The 20,681-nt window shown below is 44.2% G+C and overlaps 1 protein-coding gene across 1 annotated transcript in view; it reads left to right on the forward strand.

The window, feature by feature from the left end:
- Nucleotides 1–20,681, forward strand: part of LOC148514828 (ovostatin-like) — a 306,413-nt gene that overhangs the window by 207,246 nt on the left and 78,486 nt on the right. The window contains exons 21-23 of the mRNA XM_088480956.1: nt 7,307–7,448; nt 10,449–10,567; nt 15,540–15,591. Coding sequence (XP_088337082.1) covers nt 7,307–7,448; nt 10,449–10,567; nt 15,540–15,591 — 313 coding nt within the window. The remainder of the gene's footprint in view (nt 1–7,306; nt 7,449–10,448; nt 10,568–15,539; nt 15,592–20,681) is intronic.

Below are 20,681 nucleotides of genomic sequence, written 5' to 3' on the forward strand. Positions count from 1 at the left end.
GGATGGCAGTTTGAAAAACTAGGTCCCAAACTGTACATAATGCAAAGAAAAAAAAGTGGTGCAAGATGGAATTGTCCTTGGGCCCTCCCACCCACCCTTATGTTGTATAAACAGGACATGCACACTTTAACAAACCAATCATTTCAGCGCCAGGGTCTGCCACACAACTGTGGCTGAAATGATTGGTTCGTTTGGGCCCCCACAAAACAAGCTGGCAATTAATGTGTCCCTGCACAAACTGGCTCTACGGAGGCAAGATGTCATCCTCATCCTCCTCATCCACCGATTCCTCACCCTCTTCAGTGTGTACATCCTCATCCTCACAAAGTATTAACTCGTCCCCACTTGAATCCACCACCACAGGTCCCTCTGTACCTTCTGGAGGCTGGTCTGCCTGGAAGAGCTGATAATTCATTTTGATGAACATCATCTTCTCCACATTCTGTGGAAGCAACCTCCTACGCCTTTCGCTGACAAGGTTCCCGGCTGCACTAAACACTCTTTCGGAGTACACACTGGAGGGGGGGCAACTCAGGTAAAATAGAGCAAGTTTGTACAGGGGCCTCCAAATTGCCTCTTTTTCCTGCCAGTACAGGTATGGACTGTCTGACATGCCTACTTGGATGCTGTCACCGATGTAATCCTCCACCATTCTGTCACTGGTGACAGTATCATATGCAGTGACAGTAGACATGTCAGAAATTGTTGCCAGGTCCTTCAGTCCGGACCAGATGTCCAAACTTGGTCCTGCCTGCCCTGCATCACCGCCAGCGGGTTGCTTAGGATACCTAAGTTTTTTCCTGGCAGCCCCAGTTGCGGGAGAAAATGAAGAAGGAGCCGTTGACGTGTCACGTTCCGCTTCAGCTGACAGTGTGTTCACCAGCAGGTCTTTGCACCTCTGCAGGCTTGTGTCGGCCGGAAAGAGAGACACCACATAGGCTTTAAACCTAGGATCAAGCACGGTGGCCAAAATGTAGTGGTCTGATATCAACAGATTGACCACCCTGGAATCCTGGCAAAGCGAATGAAGGGCTTCATCCACAAGTCCCACATGCCGAGCGGAATCGCTCCATCTTAGCTCCTCCTTCACTTTCTCCAGCTGCTTCTGCAAAAGCCTGATGAGGGGAATGACCTGACTCAAGCTGGCAGTGTCTGAACTGACTTCACGTGTGGCAAGTTCGAAGGGCTGGAGAACCTTGCACAACATGGAAATCATTCTCCACTGCGCTTGAGTCCGGTGCATACCCCCTCCTTTGCCTATGTCATAGGTGGATGTATAGGCTTGTATGGCCTTTTGCTGCTCCTCCATCCTCTGAAGCATATAGAGGGTTGAGTTCCACCGCGTCACAACCTCTTGCTTCAGGTGATGGCGGGGCAGGTTCAAGAGTGTTTGCTGGCGCTCCAGTCTTCGGCACGCAGTCGCTGAATGGTGAAAGTGGCCAGAAATTTTTCGGGCCACCCAAAGTGTCTCCTGCACGCCCCTGTTGCTTTTCAGAAAATTCTGCACCACCAAGTTTATTGTGTGAGCAAAACATGGGACATGCTGGAATTTGCCCAGATGTAATGCCCGCACAATATTGGTGGCGTTGTCAGATATCACAAATCCCCAGGAGAGTCTAAGTGGGGTAAGCCACTGGGCGATGATTTCCCTCAGTTTCTCTGAGAGGTTGTCGGCGGTGTGCCTCTTACTGAAACCGGTGATACACAGCGTAGCCTGCCTTGTAACGAGCTGGCGTTTCTGAGATGCTGCTACTGGTGACGCTGCTGCTGTTGCTGCGTAAGGTGATACATCTACCCAGTGGGCTGTCACAATCATATAGTCCTTAGTCTGCCCTGTTCCACTTGTCCACATGTCCGTGGTTAAGTGGACATTGTGTACAACGGCATTTTTCAGGACACTGAGGACACTTTTTCTGACGTTTCTGTACAGTCTCGGTATCGCCTGCCTAGTGAAGTGGAATCTAGACGGGATTTGGAACCGGGGACACACTACCTCCAGTAATTGTCTAAATCCCACTGCACTAATGGCGGATACCGGACGCACGTCTAACACCAACATAGCAGTCAAGGCCTCAGTTATATGTTTTGCTTCAGGATGACTGCTGTCGTACTTCATCCTCCTCGCTTAGGACTGTTGGAGCGTCAATTGTTTAGTAAAAGTAGTGGTGTTCCTACTTCCTCTCTGGGATGATGAACGACTCCCAGCAGCAGCAACAGCAGCAGCGGCAGCAGTAGGCGTAGCAATGCATGATCCTCTGGAGGAATCCCGGATAGGAGAGTCAGTCATGCCAGTGACATGGCCTGCAGGACTACTTCCGATCCTGACTAAGGAGGAAATTGACAAGGAGGGAGTTGACGGTGTGGTTTGCAGGCGCTTGGATACAACAGGACAACGGGATTTAGGTGTCCCTGGACTGCTTACGGTCTTAGCCAAAGTTTCTGAACCTGACAGTAACTTTTTATGAACGCGCTGCAGGTGCCGTATAAGGGAGGATGTTCCTAGGTGGTTGACGTCCCTACCCCTACTTATTTCACCTTTACATATGGTACATATGGCAAGACAGTTGTTGTCCGGATTTGGATAGAAATATTGCCAGACCAAAGAGGTGGAATGTTTGGTCTTCTGACCAGGCATGACCGTGATGGGCTTTTTCATCCCACGGACATCAACTGTCTCCCCCGGAGCCTGATTTAAACAAACCACATCACCATCAGAATCCTCCTCGCCAACTTCCTCCTCAGCGCCAGCTACACCAGTATCCTCATCCTGTTGTACTTCAACAGTGACATCTTCAATTTGCATATCAGCAAGAGGACTGTGGGTGCTCCTTTCAGCACTTGCAGGGGGCGTGCAAATGGTGGAAAGAGCCACCTCTTCCCGTCCAGTGCTGGGAAGGTCAGGCATCGCAACCACCACCATACTTGGACTCTCCTTGGGGATTTGTGATATCTTCTTAGAAAGCACAGTTCTTCGCTGTGCTTTTGCCAGCTTAACTCTTTTGATTATTTTAGTGGGAGGAGGGCTTCCATCGACATGTGAAGCTGAATCACTAGTCATGAACATACTAGGGATCGACCTTAGCCGTTCCTTGCCACTCAGTGTCGTAAATGGCATATTGGCAAGTTTACGTTTCTCTTCAGATGATTTAAATGTTTTTTTCAAGGTCATTTTCCTGAACTTTGTCATTTGGGATTGTATGTGCCCTCTACTATGACATTGGGCATCGGCCTTGGCAGACGATATTGATGGCATGTTATCGTCTATGTCATGACTAGTGGCAGCAGCTTCAGCACTAGGAGGAAGTGGTTCTTGATCTTTCTCTATTTTATTTTTATCGGAGAAAGTTTGGTCCTCCATTTATGTTATATCGGTTTGATATATACGTGCGGCTAAACACAGAAAATATTTTTTTTATTTTTGCTGGAGAGTAGTGCACTTTGTGGGTTACACCAGCCTTTAAGAAATGAGCCAGCCGGCTCTTTACTTATGGGACACAGGCGCACGCTTGGCGCTGCTCCTTTGTTGATGCACGTGCGGCTACTGCGCACACAATTCACAAACACAGAAAATTATTTTTTTTTTGGTTTGGACTGGAGTGTACTTTCGGGGGTTACAGCACCCTTTAACGGTCAAGCCAGCCGGCCCTTTACTTATGGGACACAGGCGCACGCTTGGCACTACTTTGTTGATGCACGTGCGGCTACTGCGCACACAATTCACAAACACAGAAAATAATTTTTTTTTTGGTTTGGACTGGAGTGTACTTTCGGGGGTTACAGCACCCTTTAACGGTCAAGCCAGCCGGCCCTTTACTTATGACACAGGCGCACGCTTGGCACTACTTTGTTGATGCACGTGCGGCTACTGCGCACACAATTCACAAACACAGAAAATAATTTTTTTTTGGTTTGGACTGGAGTGTACTTTCAGGGGTTACAGCACCCTTTAACGGTCAAGCCAGCCGGCCCTTTACTTATGACACAGGCGCACGCTTGGCACTACTTTGTTGATGCACGTGCGGCTACTGCGCACACAATTCACAAACACAGAAAATAATTTTTTTTTTGGTTTGGACTGGAGTGTACTTTCGGGGGTTACAGCACCCTTTAACGGTCAAGCCAGCCGGCCCTTTACTTATGACACAGGCGCACGCTTGGCACTACTTTGTTGATGCATGTGCGGCTACTGCGCACACAATTCACAAACACAGAAAATTATTTTTTTTTTGGTTTGGACTGGAGTGTACTTTCAGGGGTTACAGCACCCTTTAACGGTCAAGCCAGCCGGCCCTTTACTTATGACACAGGCGCACGCTTGGCACTACTTTGTTGATGCACGTGCGGCTACTGCGCACACAATTCACAAACACAGAAAATATATTATTTTTTTAGCACTTGGGGGTTACAGCACCCCTGATGGACAGAGCACCCCCTGGACAACACTACAGCACCCCTTTAGGACTGCGACACTGCACAGGACTTTGGAGTGGACACAGCCCCTATGGAGAACTGACTGCACAACACAGTCCAGCCAGCCCCTATGGACTTTGAAGTAGTGGACACAGCCCCTATTAACAACAGCAGCACAGCACAACACAGCCAGCCCCTATGGACTTTGAAGTAGTGGACAACAGCAGCACTACACTACACTACACTACACTACACAGCCCTAACTCCCACCCTCCCTCTTCACTGTCCACAGTCGAGTGAGAAAATGGCGCCGACGCAGGTACCTTATATAGGATCCAAAACCCGCGAGACTCGGAAGGCGGGATGATGACGTTTTGCCTCGATTTCAGATCCGAGTCAGGCGGGAAAAGTCGAGCCTGACTCGGATCGGACTCGGATCGGGGGGGCTCGGGGGGGTTCGGATTTCAGAAATCCGAACCCGCTCACCCCTAGTTTAAATGCACTGACATACCTGCATTTCGACGACCACCCCCAATCACCACCCACAAATAGCACTTCTTGTCAATCACTCTGTGATCGGTCTGCATGGTCACTGTGATTGCATTCCCGATCACAGTGGCCGGCTCGCGCATGTGCATTCTGATGCATACACATGCGCAGTAGGTAACAATCGGCCGATTGCAAGCATAATTGCAGTTGCGATCGGTAATGATTCAGGCCCTTAGCCAGTTATTTTTCAGTTTCAAGTCTGGTTATTGAGTTTCCTATTCCATTTAACATTCCAGTCAGGTTTTACAACAGAGATTTGTTAACCTATATCGGTTCCAGACAATACCTCCAACCATCGGTCCCATCCGATACTTTCATTATTGGTTCCAAACAGACTCCTTACTGCAATTCATAATCATCGGTCCCAAACTGGTCAAGTTCTTCAATTCATCAATATCAGTCTCAAACCGATCCAGGTCTCAATCCAGCATCACTGGTCCCAATCGAATTCTGCCCTTCTCTTCAGTATTATAAATCCAGTTCCCATTTGAACCTGCTGCTCAATAAAGACATTTACTTTACTGTCCTTGCCTTCAGGCTCATCATCCGCTACAGTTCATATTACTCCTCATATCATACATGAGGAAGTCATGGCTCAAGCCACCCAGTTTTATCCACACCTCACAAGTCTCCTCTTTAGCCTTCCATGCCTGTTTTGACCAACTCCTAACCTCAGGCATGACACAGGGTTATAAATACAACGGTATTTAAAAGGCGGGACCTGCTGAGTCTTACTGAGAGAGCTAAATAAAACTGCAAATTTGTAAATATGCAAATTGGTGACTGGAGGACATATCATATTTCTGGCACTTCTGCAAAATTTTTGGGCGCAAAGTCACCTTAAATATGTACAATTTTGATTATCCCAACTGACACCCATGGGTTGATATAGGAAGACATACAACCCACTGGGAAACCAGGATGGTGCCACAATGGGGTCAGTGGGTAAGGTGCCAAATCTAAGCATTTGTTCAATTTGTCCTATACCTGTAAAAATGGCCTTCACAAAAGGAACTTCCTCTCAATCTGCATTTTTAATGCAGATGGGATAGATATATGTGCAAATTTGCAAAATGAAAATTAATATATTCAAGCAAATTTACTGTTAATCTTTCCAGGAGACAGGCCCGTCCTGGCAAAGAGCTGGAAATTGTATGTTATCTCACTGCTTCCTGGTTCTGGTCCCTGGGAGCCAATGCACATGCAGAGTCCGTCGGCCAGTGCACGCATCATCGGGGACCAACAGAGAGGCTCCCTCTCTGGAAAAATGTGCAAATTAGTTGCCTGTAGCTTACTATAGGGTAATGCCATCTGGAGATGGCAATATCCTCTTGGGCCAAGCTTGGCAAATCTGATAGCTTTGCAGCTCCCATGTAAGGCTATCGGGGCAGAGGCTGATTTTCGGAAACGGTGCCACCTCACCATGGTACATTTGGGAGATACTTAATATTTGCAAGTATCCACCAATAATGTCTGTTTTGGAAGAATATCCTTCAACATAGGAGAATTCTTATGCTATGGACGCACAGCTCCCTTGACCAAGACTTTAACATTATATACAGGTTACTGTCCCTGAGGACTCATTTTAGACTTTCTTATTATATTGGGGATTGATATCGACCCCCTTTAGAGGAATAAACTTTAGAATATCAGAATTTAAATGTACAGAAAATCCAATGATTATATATCAATTTTATGTAATATGAGTGCGTATTTTTACATAATTTTTAATGTGTGATATATACCAATGTTTATTGGCTAAATACATTTATGATATGATCAATAAATATTTAAAATATTTTTAGATTTAAACTTGTGCTGTTTTTTTTACATATTGCAGAGTTATATATATGAGTTGGGTATGGGATGATGGCGCTTGGGATCCCAGTGGTCAGAATCCCAACAGGGTTAGGATACCAACACTTGTTGGTCAGTATCCTAACCCTCCCCCCTCCCTACCACTAACCCTAACCCTACTTCACTGGTGCCTAAACCTTACCCCTCCCCCCTCGGCATCTCAACTGCTGGTACTTTGACCGGGTCCCATATATACATACCCATTTTTAATAAAGTGTGAAATATTTAAATTTATATAATTTTATATATAAATGTCTTTCTCTTGAGTGCTGATGCTCTTTTGTACATGTATGTATGTATATATATATATATATATATAGTGTATATATGTATACTGTGTGTGTATATATATACTGTATATATTTATATATATATTACTTTTAGAGGCACTTTTATACTGTACAATGTTATATGCTTTAAAGCTTTGATGGTTACTTTGTTTGACAAATATAGAGCTGCAAGGTTCTGATATTTTATGTACTGTACACAGACCTTAGTTACAGTGGTGCCCGTTGGTCCATTTGGAGAAATCCCCGTGATCACTGATGATTTGCCTGAGTTGGAGACTGTGGCATGCGTATGCCCAGGAGAAAGAGATTTTCTGAATTTTTCCTTGACTTTTAACGTGTTTGGTGAGAATAATTATAATTTTTAATTTATATGGCACTCTGGACCTGATTCAGACTTGGGAATAGAGAGAGATATATCTTTCAACTGTGAACCTGAACAAACCATATTGCAATGGAAGGGGTGTAAATACATACTTTTTGTACATGTAGTGAAAATACTGGCTGCTTTTGCATGTAACCCACAAATACTGCACAGCTTTATTAATTCTCTACAATTTAGATGTCATTTTGGAAACACTCCTCCCAAATCTGCCCCAACCGCAGTGCAGCATGGTTTCACCTGGATGATCAGTTGAAAGAGATATCTCTCTCTATTCCCAAGTCTGAATCAGGCCCTCAGTTTCCATAACACTGCACAAGGAGAATTGCAATAGGATAAACAAACAGTACAGTATAAAAGGGGAACAAACTGACAGTAGAGGGACAAAAATCACATATAGTAGTTGGATGATTATACAACAAAATGAGATGCCTTGGAAGGAAGGACTAAATAGATCAATAACTAAATGTGATTGAGAGATTGCTGGGGACAAAGTTTAAACACCCAAAAGGATGAAGGTCCCTGCGAGTGAGAGGGGAAGACCAGAGAGTTCGATGTTACAGTAGTCCAGGCATGAGATGATGAGGGCATGAATAAGAGATTTGGTAGCCTGCAAGTTCAAGAAGGCTCTGATCTTAGAGATAAAATGAAGGTAAATGTGACTGGATGTAGAGATAGCATGAATGTTTCTGGAAAAGAAGAGCAATTTATCAAATGACACTCAGGCAGAGGACTTTAGTGACAGGAAAGAGAATACCATTAGCAACAGAAAGACTGAGATGGGAGGCAAAGTCAACTCTTGAAGGGGGGTCCAACAAACTCAGTCTTAGTCATGAGCTTAAGAAGCTGCTGGGACAACCAGGAACAGATAAAAGAGAGACAGATAGAAATGAGAGTGAGAGTTGAGGAAGAGAAGTCTGGACAGGATAAATAGATTTGCGTATCATCATCATACAGGTAGTATTGCAGACTGAAAGAGCCACTGAGATGACCTAGGGAGGAGGTGTAGAGAGACAAGTGAAGGGGAACAAGAACAAAACCTTGGGTAACAACAACAGTAAAAGCAAGACAGTGTGAGGCAGAGAAGGAGCAGTTAGAAAGGCACTGTAGGAGGATAGCCATGAAAAGGCAGTATCAGGGAGCACAAAATAATTTGGGTTTTGATAGAGCTGTTGATGGTCAACAGGGTCAAATACAGCTAATAGATCAAAAATAATAAGATTTGAAAAATGATTCTTAGGCTTAGGTGATAGAATATAATTGGTTACAGAGTGAGGGCAGTTTCCACAGGAAGGGAGTGAGCAAAGCATTTGGATAGGCATTGGAAGACAAGTCACTCTTAGAGTTTGTAGGCAAATGGGAGAAAAGGGATGGGACTGTAGTTTGAGAGGTAGTCTAGAGAGTGTTTTTTTAAGAAAGGGAGAGGCAAGTGCATGTTTAAAGAAGGATGGTACAGTACCAATCTATAGAGAGAGGTTAAGGAAGTGGGCAAGGTAGGGATAAGTTCTGAAAGAAAGTGGATGAGGTGAAAGGGAATGGGGTCAAGAAGGCAGAGGGGAAAGGCAATGAGTGGAGTGAACAGACTTCATGGCCAGAAGTGTGAGGAAGGAGGATAGGGTAGGTTGGTTAGCAAAACAAGGCAGTAGGGGAGTAGGAGAAGGATTAGAGGAGTAAATATCCTGAATGATAGTAGCAATTTTGGAGGAAAAGTGACTAGCAAAAAATACGGCTGTGAGAGAAGAGGTGTGGGAGTGATGGATTTGACGCCAGACCTCTTCTGAGAGAGGAAGAGTTGAGCCATAATAGAATAACATGAATGTGAAATAAATTCAATTTGAAATTAAGCAAAATTGTCTTTAATGCCATTTAATTGTTCTGGAACATGTTTGAGGGAATGAGTAATTCTAAAGTGAGGACATTTTGAGAGTAAGATAAATGGAAGGTGGAGTTATAGAGAGAAACAGCCATATTTTGACAGTAGAGGTTGGAGATGGGAATAATTCAGTTCAGGGAAGTTGTAAAAAAGACAGAATGGTTTATGTAATAGGGTGCGATCTTTGACGCTGCAGGTATTCATGTGAGCGTTCCCTTATTTTTAAAGCAGCAATCATTTTAATGCAAAAAATAGTTTGGTTTCGCCTTTAAAACGATTGCCACTTTAAAAATACGGTAACACTCGCATGAATTCCAGCAGCGACACAAGCTTGCACCTTACTACATAAGCCCCAGAGTCTAGTGCATCAATAATGTGCCAAGTGAGGGTAATCTTGAGAGAGAAGAAGGAATGAGGGAGAGAGAGGAAGATGAGCTGAAAGTCGAAAAGAGGGAAGGGAAAGCTTGGTGAATTCAGAGATGCCACAAAGGTGGGAAAATACTAGGTCAAGTTCATGACCACTGAAGTGATAAGGGGTAGTGGTCTAAGAATGCAAATAAGAAGAGCAGCTTAGAACCAGCAGAAGCTGTGGGATCACCAATAGCAATATTAAAATCACTGCGTATGAGGGAAGGGAGGACTGAAGAGAGAATGAAGGAAGCCAGGTAGCATTATCAGGAAAGGTAGAGGATGGATAACTGCAACACAAAGGTGGACAGGTTTGAAGAGGTAAATAGAATAGTTTTCAAAGGAGTTAAAGAAGAGAAAGAGAGCACACTGGAAATTAAATTTTTGAGATGAAGTGGTCATAAACAGAGGCAAGTTTGTTATACACAGACCTGACATTCCACAGGACAGAGGGAAGAAAACAGTAAAGCAGGATGATGTTAATGGATGGTGGGTGAGAGTCAAAGGAGTGGCAAGGTGAAAAGGAATGAAAGAGAGGGGCAATAGGACAAGATGCAGAGCAAAATAAAAGATGGGGTGTGTTGGTGGATATATCTATATGCTGATTAACTAGGCAGTGTAGGAACAGTTCTAACCTTTGTCACCTCTATTATTCAAATGTCATCCTACATTTCTTTCAAAGGCCCGATTACTATCACAGCGTTCGCTCAAACAATTAACATTTCGGATACGTGTGATGGACCTAATGACACCTCTCAAGCAGCCCTCAAGGACATGGCCACACTCAGAATTAATGTAGAGGTGAGAATTTATCTTATTATATAATAAAGCCTTACAGGAGAAACATCACTACATGTTACAGAGAACCTGTCTGTACTAGTTTATCATGAAAGGTAAGGAAAAAAAATCTCCCTCTTCAGTCACCATGGAGAGAAATGAAGAAAAAACACACTCAGTGGGTGATTCAATTCTGTGTGATGGGTGAGAGTTGCTGGCGTTCCAACCATCTTGCCAAAATCTCACAACCACCAAAATGTTTATTTTTCCCTCGCATACCATAAATGTATGTAAGAAATTCTGCGACTTAGAACAACCGTAATTCTGAGTGATGTGCACAGCCACACAACATGACCACATATTTCTGATATTGAATTGCCTCTAAATTGTAAATTTCTTATTGGCTAGCACTTTATTTCTACTCCACCAAGATCTACTGTATATCAGCTCTTTTTACCAAAGTAGAGTGCATTTAGGACATACACTGAGTCACCAAATTATTATGACCACCAAGCTAATCCTCAGGTAATGCTTATGTAGGGGGTCAGCTCAGGATCCCAGCTTTCAGAATCCAGACTGGATTACAATGCTGACACCTATCGGTAAGCAACCTAACCCTAACCAAACCTGTAAACCTAACTCTATCCCCAGCAGCCTAAATATAACCCTCCCCCCTGCATCCTTATCCTTACCCATCCGTAACTAGGATCTTTGGAGCCCAGTGCAAGTTAAAGAATAGTGCCCCCCCACACACACACACAAACACATAGTAAAATATATTTGTGTGCTGAAGGCGCATGGCAAAAAAAATGGGCATGGTCACATACTGAAGGGATGCGGCCACTGAAAATGGGGTGTGCCAACATGACAAGCCACCAATTTCTTGTCACAGAACATTCCTTTCCATTCCATATGCACCTTAATTATATGGCAGTTTCTCACAATGTGGAACCTCTGGAGAAATGTATCCTCCCTGGGAATCCGGAGTCTTCAGTCTGTATTCATTATTCATGTAGGTCACATTGTCTCATCGATACCTGTTTGTGTAGGAATATTAAGAAGGGCATCATCATACAACAGCGGTTCAACCAGACTCGTTCCCCTGTGTAACTTCCTTCCCCCTGCATCTCTCAGCCACACAATCTCCCCCTGCATCATCTCTCAGCACAACATCTCCCTCCTGCATAATCTCTCTGCCACACCAATGCCTTCCCCTGCATCATCTCTCAGCCACAACATCACAGATACACACACACACTGACTGACACAAACACAAAAGCACACACACACTAACACAAACACACACACTGCCACAGATATACAAACAGTGAAACATACACACACTGGCACAGATACACTGACACACACACAGATACACACACACTAACACAGATACACACACACTGACACAGATACACACACTGACACAAACACTGACACACACACCTCTTTCACACAAATGCATCCCCCGCACGGCAGTCCGTCCACCCCCTCCCTGCGGCAGTCCGGCCCCCCCCTCCCCCTGCGCAAAAAAATGAAGACACACCAGGGTACTCTGGAGCTGAGAGAGTGCTGGGGAAGGAAGAGTAACTCTGTCACCTCAGGATGGGAATGACTGCCTGGGATGTGGTGCGTTCTTCTTCTGCAGCTCCCCCTACAGTCAGCACCAGCAGGCACAGTTGCCTGCTCATTACATGATTCTAAAAGTGTTTGGTCTGGCGCAATGGTGATGGGGGGCAGGTGGTGATGGTACGATGCCCTGGATGGTGGTGCCCTCCCTCTTCTGGGCCTGCCACGGTGCCCTAGGCATGTGCTCCACTCGGCCTCCCTAGATACACCACTGATGGGAACAGTGCATCAAATTATAGGTAACATGAATCAGGAATTAATTCAGATGCCTCTTATTGAACAGTATGCCACACATTACGTTGCATGGGCTACAGAAGCAGAAGGTCTGTCCATACATCATTGTTATCTCCTGTAAACAGGGTGAAATGCCTCCAGTTTGTTCAGGGACACAGGAATTGGACAGTAAATGATTGGAAACATTATGCTATGGGGCATGTTTTTATGGGAGCGTCTGGGCCCTTTGATTCATGTGGACACTTAGTAGAATCTTTGCATAGAGGAACATAAACCATACTAATGGCACAAAGGTGGCCCAACACAATACCAACCTGGTGGTCAAAATAATTTGGTTACTCAGAGTATAGAAGAAATCATCTGTTTGTAATTATCATGGTAAATTGCCTGATTAGAAATGAACATGCCAGTTTTCTCACTTACTTACATTCTCTCCAGGGTGAAGTGGTGTTCATGGGAGTGGTTTTAGCTCATGCGTCTTTAAAAGTCTCTAGTCTATTTTAAAGGACATGGTTGTTGTGGGGTTTATGTAACAGGATTTTATAATTGATATATTTATTTAAAAAAAAATCCCCACCTCTAATATTGATGAGGGACTTTTATTAAATATACAGAGCTACCAAGTCAGTGATTTTAATACCAAGGGGCTGATGTAGAGGTGAATGTGTGCCCGTCAGAAGAACTTTTCTTACATGTTTTCGCACTGCATATGCTCCAAAACTTAGTTGCAACTCCATTTGCAGCTTAAGAGGCATAGCTGGGTGGTAACGGGGCACTTTCAGGTAGGCAGTTCAGAAAGAGTGTTTTGATGGGAGGTAGTTGATATGTCGGCTGTCAGGATACCGGCGCTCAGAATGCCGGCGCCGGAATCCCAACACCAGTCGGAATCCTGACTGCCTGAACCCGACATTAAGTAGTGGACCTAGGGGGAGGGGTTAGGGTTAGGCACTAGGTGGAGGCTTAGTTACTGGGGGGAAGGTTTAGTGCTAGGCACTAGGCAGGGAGGGTCTTGGTTAGGCACTAGGGGGTAGAGATAGATTTAGGGTGCAGGGGCAGTGGTGTAACTAGGGTCCTTGGCTCCCAAGTCAAGATGAAAATGCCCCTACATGTGCGCCAAAATACTGGGTATGGCAACATGGCAGAATTTGTGTGTCCACTGAAAAATGGGGGCATGTCAACATGGCACGCCACCTATTCTCTTCACTCTGGGAACATCATTTCCATTCCATATGCACCTTTATGCTCCCAGTAGTAGTAGTGACCCTTATTAATACTTCCTAATGAAATAGGCAGCACTGGGAGAAATGTAATGACCCTAAACTCTGAAAATCGGAACATCATGTCGCCACCCTCTCTTCACCAACTTGCATTTCACTGCATTGTGCTGCAACGTGGCGAGACCTAATTTATGAGAGGCAACCTCCCCCGCTTCCTACAGCTGAAGACCCTATGGGAATTCTCCAGGTAGAGAACATTTTAATTTAGGCAAAAATGCTCTGTATCAACACAAAGTGCATCTTATTGGTTCCTGGGGAAAATGGATGGTTTTTTATTTTATTTTTATTTTTTTTGCTTTTCGCTTTACCTTTTTTATCAATATCTAATCAATTAAGAAAAAAACATGAAAACCTTCGTTGGTAATGCTCTTTTAAGTACAAAAAAAATCCCTTTTTTACTTAAAATAGCCATACATTTTTAATTGTTTCAACTCTTGAAGAGAGCCTCCCAAGGTACTGTAAAGGTTTTCCAGATGCCCCATATTCCTGTGAACGTGCAAGTACCAACATGTACTGTAGCAAGAGCTTTCTCTTTTGCAGACCAGAAAATTTGTCATAAATACTATAAACACATCTTGGCTACAGTATACAATATTGACTATTGTCATTAAACCTGGTCATCAATTTTATTATGAAAATGTATAACTAAAGCTGGTCTGGTGACAAGGACAAAAGACTACAATACACTTATGAGGCCCTGCAACCCAACAGAGGCCTCCAGTAGCCCAACAATGCCTGCAATGGTTTCTGCCTACTCCCTCTTATCACTCCTGATGAATGACCTACCCAGCTGATTGTTGTCCATGTCCCCAGTCAGCCATTGTCCTTCTGAAAAGGAATGTGTACCATTATTCAGCACGGCTTATCTCTGACCTGATGCTCACTCCCGCTGCCCCCATCACAAAAACAACGAGGGAAGGAGCATGGGTATGTCTTATGTGAGGTACATTGGGCCAGATTCAGACCCATTCGCAAGGCTGCGCTCACACGCAGCCATCAGCAGCCACAGTATGCAAATCCTGCAATCACAAGCAAAACATTAGACACACCCACTATGTTTTGCCTTGCTATCACGGTATGAAATTAGACACCCACCAGCCTGATACAAGACGCCCACTTGCCCTTAGTAACATACGTCATCTCCAGGAAGTGAATTAAACCAACTGTAACATCGGTAAACATCGGACCCATACGCAGCACTTGTGGCTGCCAATACCCTACCGCAAGCACTGGGAATGCTGCTGTGTTTATTTCAGCCATGTGACATGCAAGCCGACGATGCATCTTAATTATGTACGCCCCTGAAACAGCGTTTTGATGCTCAGAGAGGCCTGTGTTCGCACCACCACACCCCGTTACCATCGACCTCCTCCTGTCACCACCCACGAACAGCACGCCCTGTCACTCATACTTGTGGAGTGTTTGTGTGCTCACTGCGATCGCTTCCCGATCGCAGTGATTGGTTCACGCACTGCGTCTTATACACATGCTCAGATTGCGACTATCGACAGGCTGTATGCAAACGCAGCCTTGCGACTGGGTCTGAATCAGGCCCATAATTTAAATGATTGAGTCTGTACACCAAACCCTTTCCCTTAATGACTTGCCACACTAGACAACAGAACACACACCGTCTGACTGGAATAATGCCTCAGGATTTATCCCCTGTTAGGCCGAATGTTCTTCTTTCATCCAGAAAGTATCATCTTGATAATGCTTACAAAAATATGTCAACATTTCTTCATATTAATGCCCAGTAAATAAAATATTTGCTTAGGAGTAAAGACATAACTAGAAAAAATATTATATATAATAATGAAGTACAAAAAATATTGTCTTTGTGTTTTTTCTGCAAGCCTGAGGGAATAAAGAGAGAAGACACTTCCACTCTCCTGATCTCTGCAAACGGTAAGAATACAACCAAAGACAATTATGAAAATTGTTCCACTGATAACTGATAGCGTAACTCACTGGTGGTCCAGGACCAAATCAAATGGTCCACGTGGTAGGCTACACCATTTCTGGTGGCTGCCAGTCATGAAATTTTTGGACAAAAAGTAGTGCAACCATGTCCACCACCGTATAACTGACCCTAACAACATATAAGCACAATTTTCGTAATTTAAACATGTTTGATACATTTTTGAATAAGAACTGTTTGGTCTAGGAGTAGAGTGAAAATAATATTTATGCAATAGTGTACCGTGATTCAAGAACATTTGAGAGCCAGTGGCATATCCAATAGCAACCAGGTTCTAGCTGTGATTTCTCTAGAGTGTACAGTTTAGAACGCATCCATACTGTTACAATAAAATGTTAATGTTATATACGGTTGAGGTTGCCAAAAGGATAAATGAAAAGGGGCAGACTAGGTTGGCCAAGTGGTTCTTATTTGCCGTCAAATTCTATGTTTCTGTTTCTATATAGTATACTGTAAAACTGCACTGTTTCTTCTGAGAATATATAGAAATGTTGCAGAAAGTGTTTTTTTTTGTAGTTTTGTTTTTGACAAATAAGAAAGGAAAAAGTAACAACAAAAAATAGCTTTGTTTAATTATTTTTCCTACTCTAAAAATAATTTATTTAAATTTTTGCCACCTGATTAGCTTTAAAACTCTAGGAACATATTTAGCAAGGGCCAAAAAAGTCTTTGCATAAATGAGTACTTCTTTTTGCGCTATATGTATGACGGTGTTACAGGTACAGTAGCATAACAATGCCTTTAATGTGGGTGCTGATTTTCCAAACACCACGAAGGTACATGTTCTACCGCCATACTAGCCCTGTTAACCCCATCCTTGGATGGAGTTAACAGAAAACAAAAGGTGAAAACATTTTCATTGAAAAAATTAAACTGTAGTAAGACTGAATGGGGATATGGCACCTGATTCAGACCCGGTCGCTAAGTTGTGGTCACTATGAGCGATGGTCGCCTGTCTGTACATGCGTCTAAGTCGCAGGGCATATGCGCAAACTAGCATCTGCGATGTGCAATTGTGCGCTCGTAGTACACAGACAGGATGCTACTTTGAGTGACAGAGCTGATTGTGGGTGGTAACAGGGGAAGATGCTTGTGAATGGGGAAATGGTGCTGTGAACGCAGGCGTGTCTGACCATCAGAACGGAGTTTAATAGATGTGCATAATTAGCAAAGTAGCGTCATTGAAGACGTCACTTGGTTGATTTTTACCCTATACTGCTCGCAGAGCTTGTGGCGGGAATAGGCAACCTCAAGGGCTGTGAGCAGCTTCGATGGCTCTCGATGTTACTGATTAATCCATCAATTCCTGGAGATAACATGTGTTGCGAGTGGCAATGGGGTGTCTTTATACACTTGTGAGCACTTTTTGCCGTAGCTCGCTAAGACATAGAGGGCATCCTTACGAGACGCAGTGCGAGTGCATAATTTAAATATCCTGCCCCTTTTTGCCAGCAAGCAACCGCAACTTGCGAGCGGGTCTGAATCAGGTCCATTGTCCTGTACATAAAACATAAAATTTAAATTTTGGGGCAGTGGTAGATATAATGGCCTGATTCTGGTTGCAAACTCAGATGCTTAACCAATTGCATGGGAGGCGATAATCTGACAGAGTGTCTGACATGGGGCTGATGGAAGTTTTGATGATGCGACCAATGGCTGCATCTAAAGGCTCACAAGTGGATGTCCAAGTTCTTACACTGTCAGACGCACTCTTGTACACCAGGGGAAGAGCTTACAACCAGTAATTGAAAAAAGTCTCAGTCGTGACTACGACAGAAGATGCTAAAGGGATCGGAGCAACGTGACTTAATCAGCCCCAATGTTACTTATTTTAGAGATGTACGCTGACCCAAGTGTTTTGGTTCTAATTCATCATCGTGTTTTGCTTTTGGATCTGAACTTTTTTAAAAAATGATAAAAACAGCTAAAATCATGTAATTTGGACCTGTTTTATTTTCTATAGTATTACTAACATCATTAACATCAATAACATTAATTTCCAGTAATTTCTAGTCAATTTAGACCACCTCACAGCTCACAATATTGTTTTCCCCAATATTGGCCAATGGCTGCAGTGAGCTGGCTGGCTAAAATAAGCAACAGAGCAGCGGCAAAACACACTGCATTTTAAAATAATACAGCACATCTATGAAACATTGCCACACAGCAGTGGCAGAGAGGGTGACAGTTTAATAAACTATACAACCTCATAGAAACCAAGTATGTTCTCATTAATCAAGAACAAGATCAAGGACCCAAGGGCAGTACAGGGAAATAGAGGTGGAGCATTTATGTAGTGGAAGGCAGGTAAAGCATTGGTTGGTTGATTAGGAAAATGTAATTCCAGATGTGGCCTTGTGAGATCTGTTTTTCAGCAACTGAGAAGATAAAAGGCCATAAAAGAATATAATGTTGTTTTAAGTATAGTCTGAGTGAGGATACTGGGTTTATGAGTGTGTTATTTTCACCTTTCACCCTTCACCTCCTTGAGAATGACAGTGGTCATAGCTCTCGCACTGTACCCTGATTTATTTATGAGTCACACAGGAGTGACACAATAATAAAAGTACAATGTTACCTTTATTTTACACAGCACACATAGTCATTTAAAAATAGCAACTACAAACTATGGGGCTGATTTAGCATTGGATTATCGGGGATTCTGTGCGTGCACAGGACCTATTCTGCGGGTGTGCAGAATTGGGCTTGCGTTATCACACACAGCCCCATCTATGCCTCTGCCTGATTGACAGGCAAAGGCATTTAAGGGTCAGTGTGGGGCCAGCGTCGTCCGCCATCACAACCAATGTCGCAGTGCTGGGATCACAAATGCAGCAGGGGGTATCATACACCTCCTGCTGCATTTGAATATTAGCAAGGATGGAATTGCAAAGCTGCCTGCTTGCAGCTTTGTGATTCTGTCTGAAGATGAACCATCCCCTATATACAATAGATATAAAATTTCCAGTAGTATTAGCCACACTTTGAGGATCCTACCATGTCCCAAATGCAGTTAGCTCTTCCTGTTTAGAAATGTAGAAATAGAAACAGTTACTCAGTCATGCTTACTTGCCTGGGATGGGTACAGCTACACTTGAGGAGGCTACTGTGTGACTCCACACTTCTCATGGAAATGGCTTCTCTGTCCGTGACTTGATGATCCCGGCCACGTGGCCTGAATGTGTCCTCTACTCGCAAAGAGCTGGGCACACCAACCAGTCACTTGGCTCCAGCCTGCACACCAGCCATACACCGCGGATGGCTCCTGAGGAAGCATACACATTGGATGCATTTCTTTCTCTGGACATTCTCCATAAAGCAAGGTCCACGGATGGCAGGCTGGCAGGATCTCCTGACTCCTGTGCCCAGCTCTGCATGTGTCCTGACAATCAGGCTAGGAACTCCACTGAACTCCTTAAAAAGGGTTTGGGATTTTAAAACCTTTCACTTTCCCATGATTAGTTGACACCCCTGAGTTCTGGTATTGGGTGGTTTGAATATAGAGGCTGGCTACAGAAAAGTTAGTGTGTCTATTGTTCTCCACTCCTTCCTGTAGATTTCAGGTGACTGGTGGTCTAGCACAACAACAATAAATAGAACAAAGCACACTAATCATGTTGGTAAGGAGGATGGCTTCCCTGGAGCCATAGAAGGAGACCATCCAGCTGAACATAGCTTCCTGTCTGTGGTTTAGAAATGGGGGCAGTATGGGGTATCAGCTTTGGGACTTCCTGTAAGAAACCCAGCAGTGCACAGGGCCTTATTCAGCAATGCACGGTAGTGCACTGCTGAACGCAGATTCCTGATGATCGGGAATCTGCACAGGCTCCTGACCCATTATGCACATGTGCCAGGTCAAATCAGCGATGCCGCATGCAGACTGGCAGCAGACTGTCATTGATTGACAGTCTTCTGCCATTTATGGGCGGGGAGTGGGTGGCAATGACCTCCCTTTCCCTAAACAGAAGCGTGCCACTGCCATTAGGGGGGAGGGAAGAGACCTGGATCTCTGTCGGGTGACAGAGATTTCCTGGCTTTTTCCCATCACCTGCGGCGGCCAGTTTGCATGACCCCATGAGTCACCTTAGCCGGCCAATGTTCCCACAGAGTATCTGATGCAGTGTTGGACACCGCAGCTCGGATAAGTAATGCACAGGAAGCATGATGCCAATTGTTCATTACCATATCTGTGAGGATCACAATTGCAAAGCTGCTTGCGTGCAGCTTTGCAATTGTGATCCTTGCTGAATCAGGCCCACAGTGCAAACAAAAATTTTAAAATCAATATTATAATTAGACATGAATGTGCAACAATCTCCAAATCCTCACAATTGTTGCTCACTGTTAGAGGCAGTGGGCCAGATTCAGAGCCGGACGCTATTTGCACTCGCTCGTTCAGAAAAAGGTGCTGGCTATTTAAATTGACCGTTCGCTCTTTGCGGTCTGTTGACGCCTCTATGTCTGAACGAGCGTACAAAACATGCGATCGTTATTTTGAAAAAAAAGCCCCCTGCCCGCTTGCATCCTACATCATCTCCGCTATTTATTAGATTAATCGAGTACATCGAAAGGCGTATGAACTGCTCGCTATTCTTGTGGTTGCATTTTCCTACCACAATCATGCGAGCAGTTCTGGCTAAAAGACACCCAAGTGACGTGGTCGATGACGCTGCTTTGTTAATTATGCACTCCCATTAAACGCCCGTTTTGACCTTTTGGCACGCCTGCGTTCTGATCTCCACTCCCCATTTTCTAGCACCTTCCCCTGTTACCACCCACAAATGCCTCACTCAAATTAGCAGGCATTCGCTATTTTGCGAGCACACGATTTTCAACCGCAGTGACTGGTTCGCGCATGCGTACTAAAACCCGTATGCATGTGCAGATGTGCGAACTTCGCTCGGAGCGAACGAGCAGCCGCTTATGAGCGGCTCTGAATGAGGTCCTGTGTCTTTACAAGATCTAATGATACCAAACTGATTTGCCTTCTGCTTGAATAGTGACAGCGATGGCTATT

This window comes from Taudactylus pleione, unplaced genomic scaffold (assembly GCF_031769625.1).
Source record: "Taudactylus pleione unplaced genomic scaffold, aTauple2 ptg000258l, whole genome shotgun sequence".
Taxonomy (NCBI): domain Eukaryota; kingdom Metazoa; phylum Chordata; class Amphibia; order Anura; family Myobatrachidae; genus Taudactylus; species Taudactylus pleione.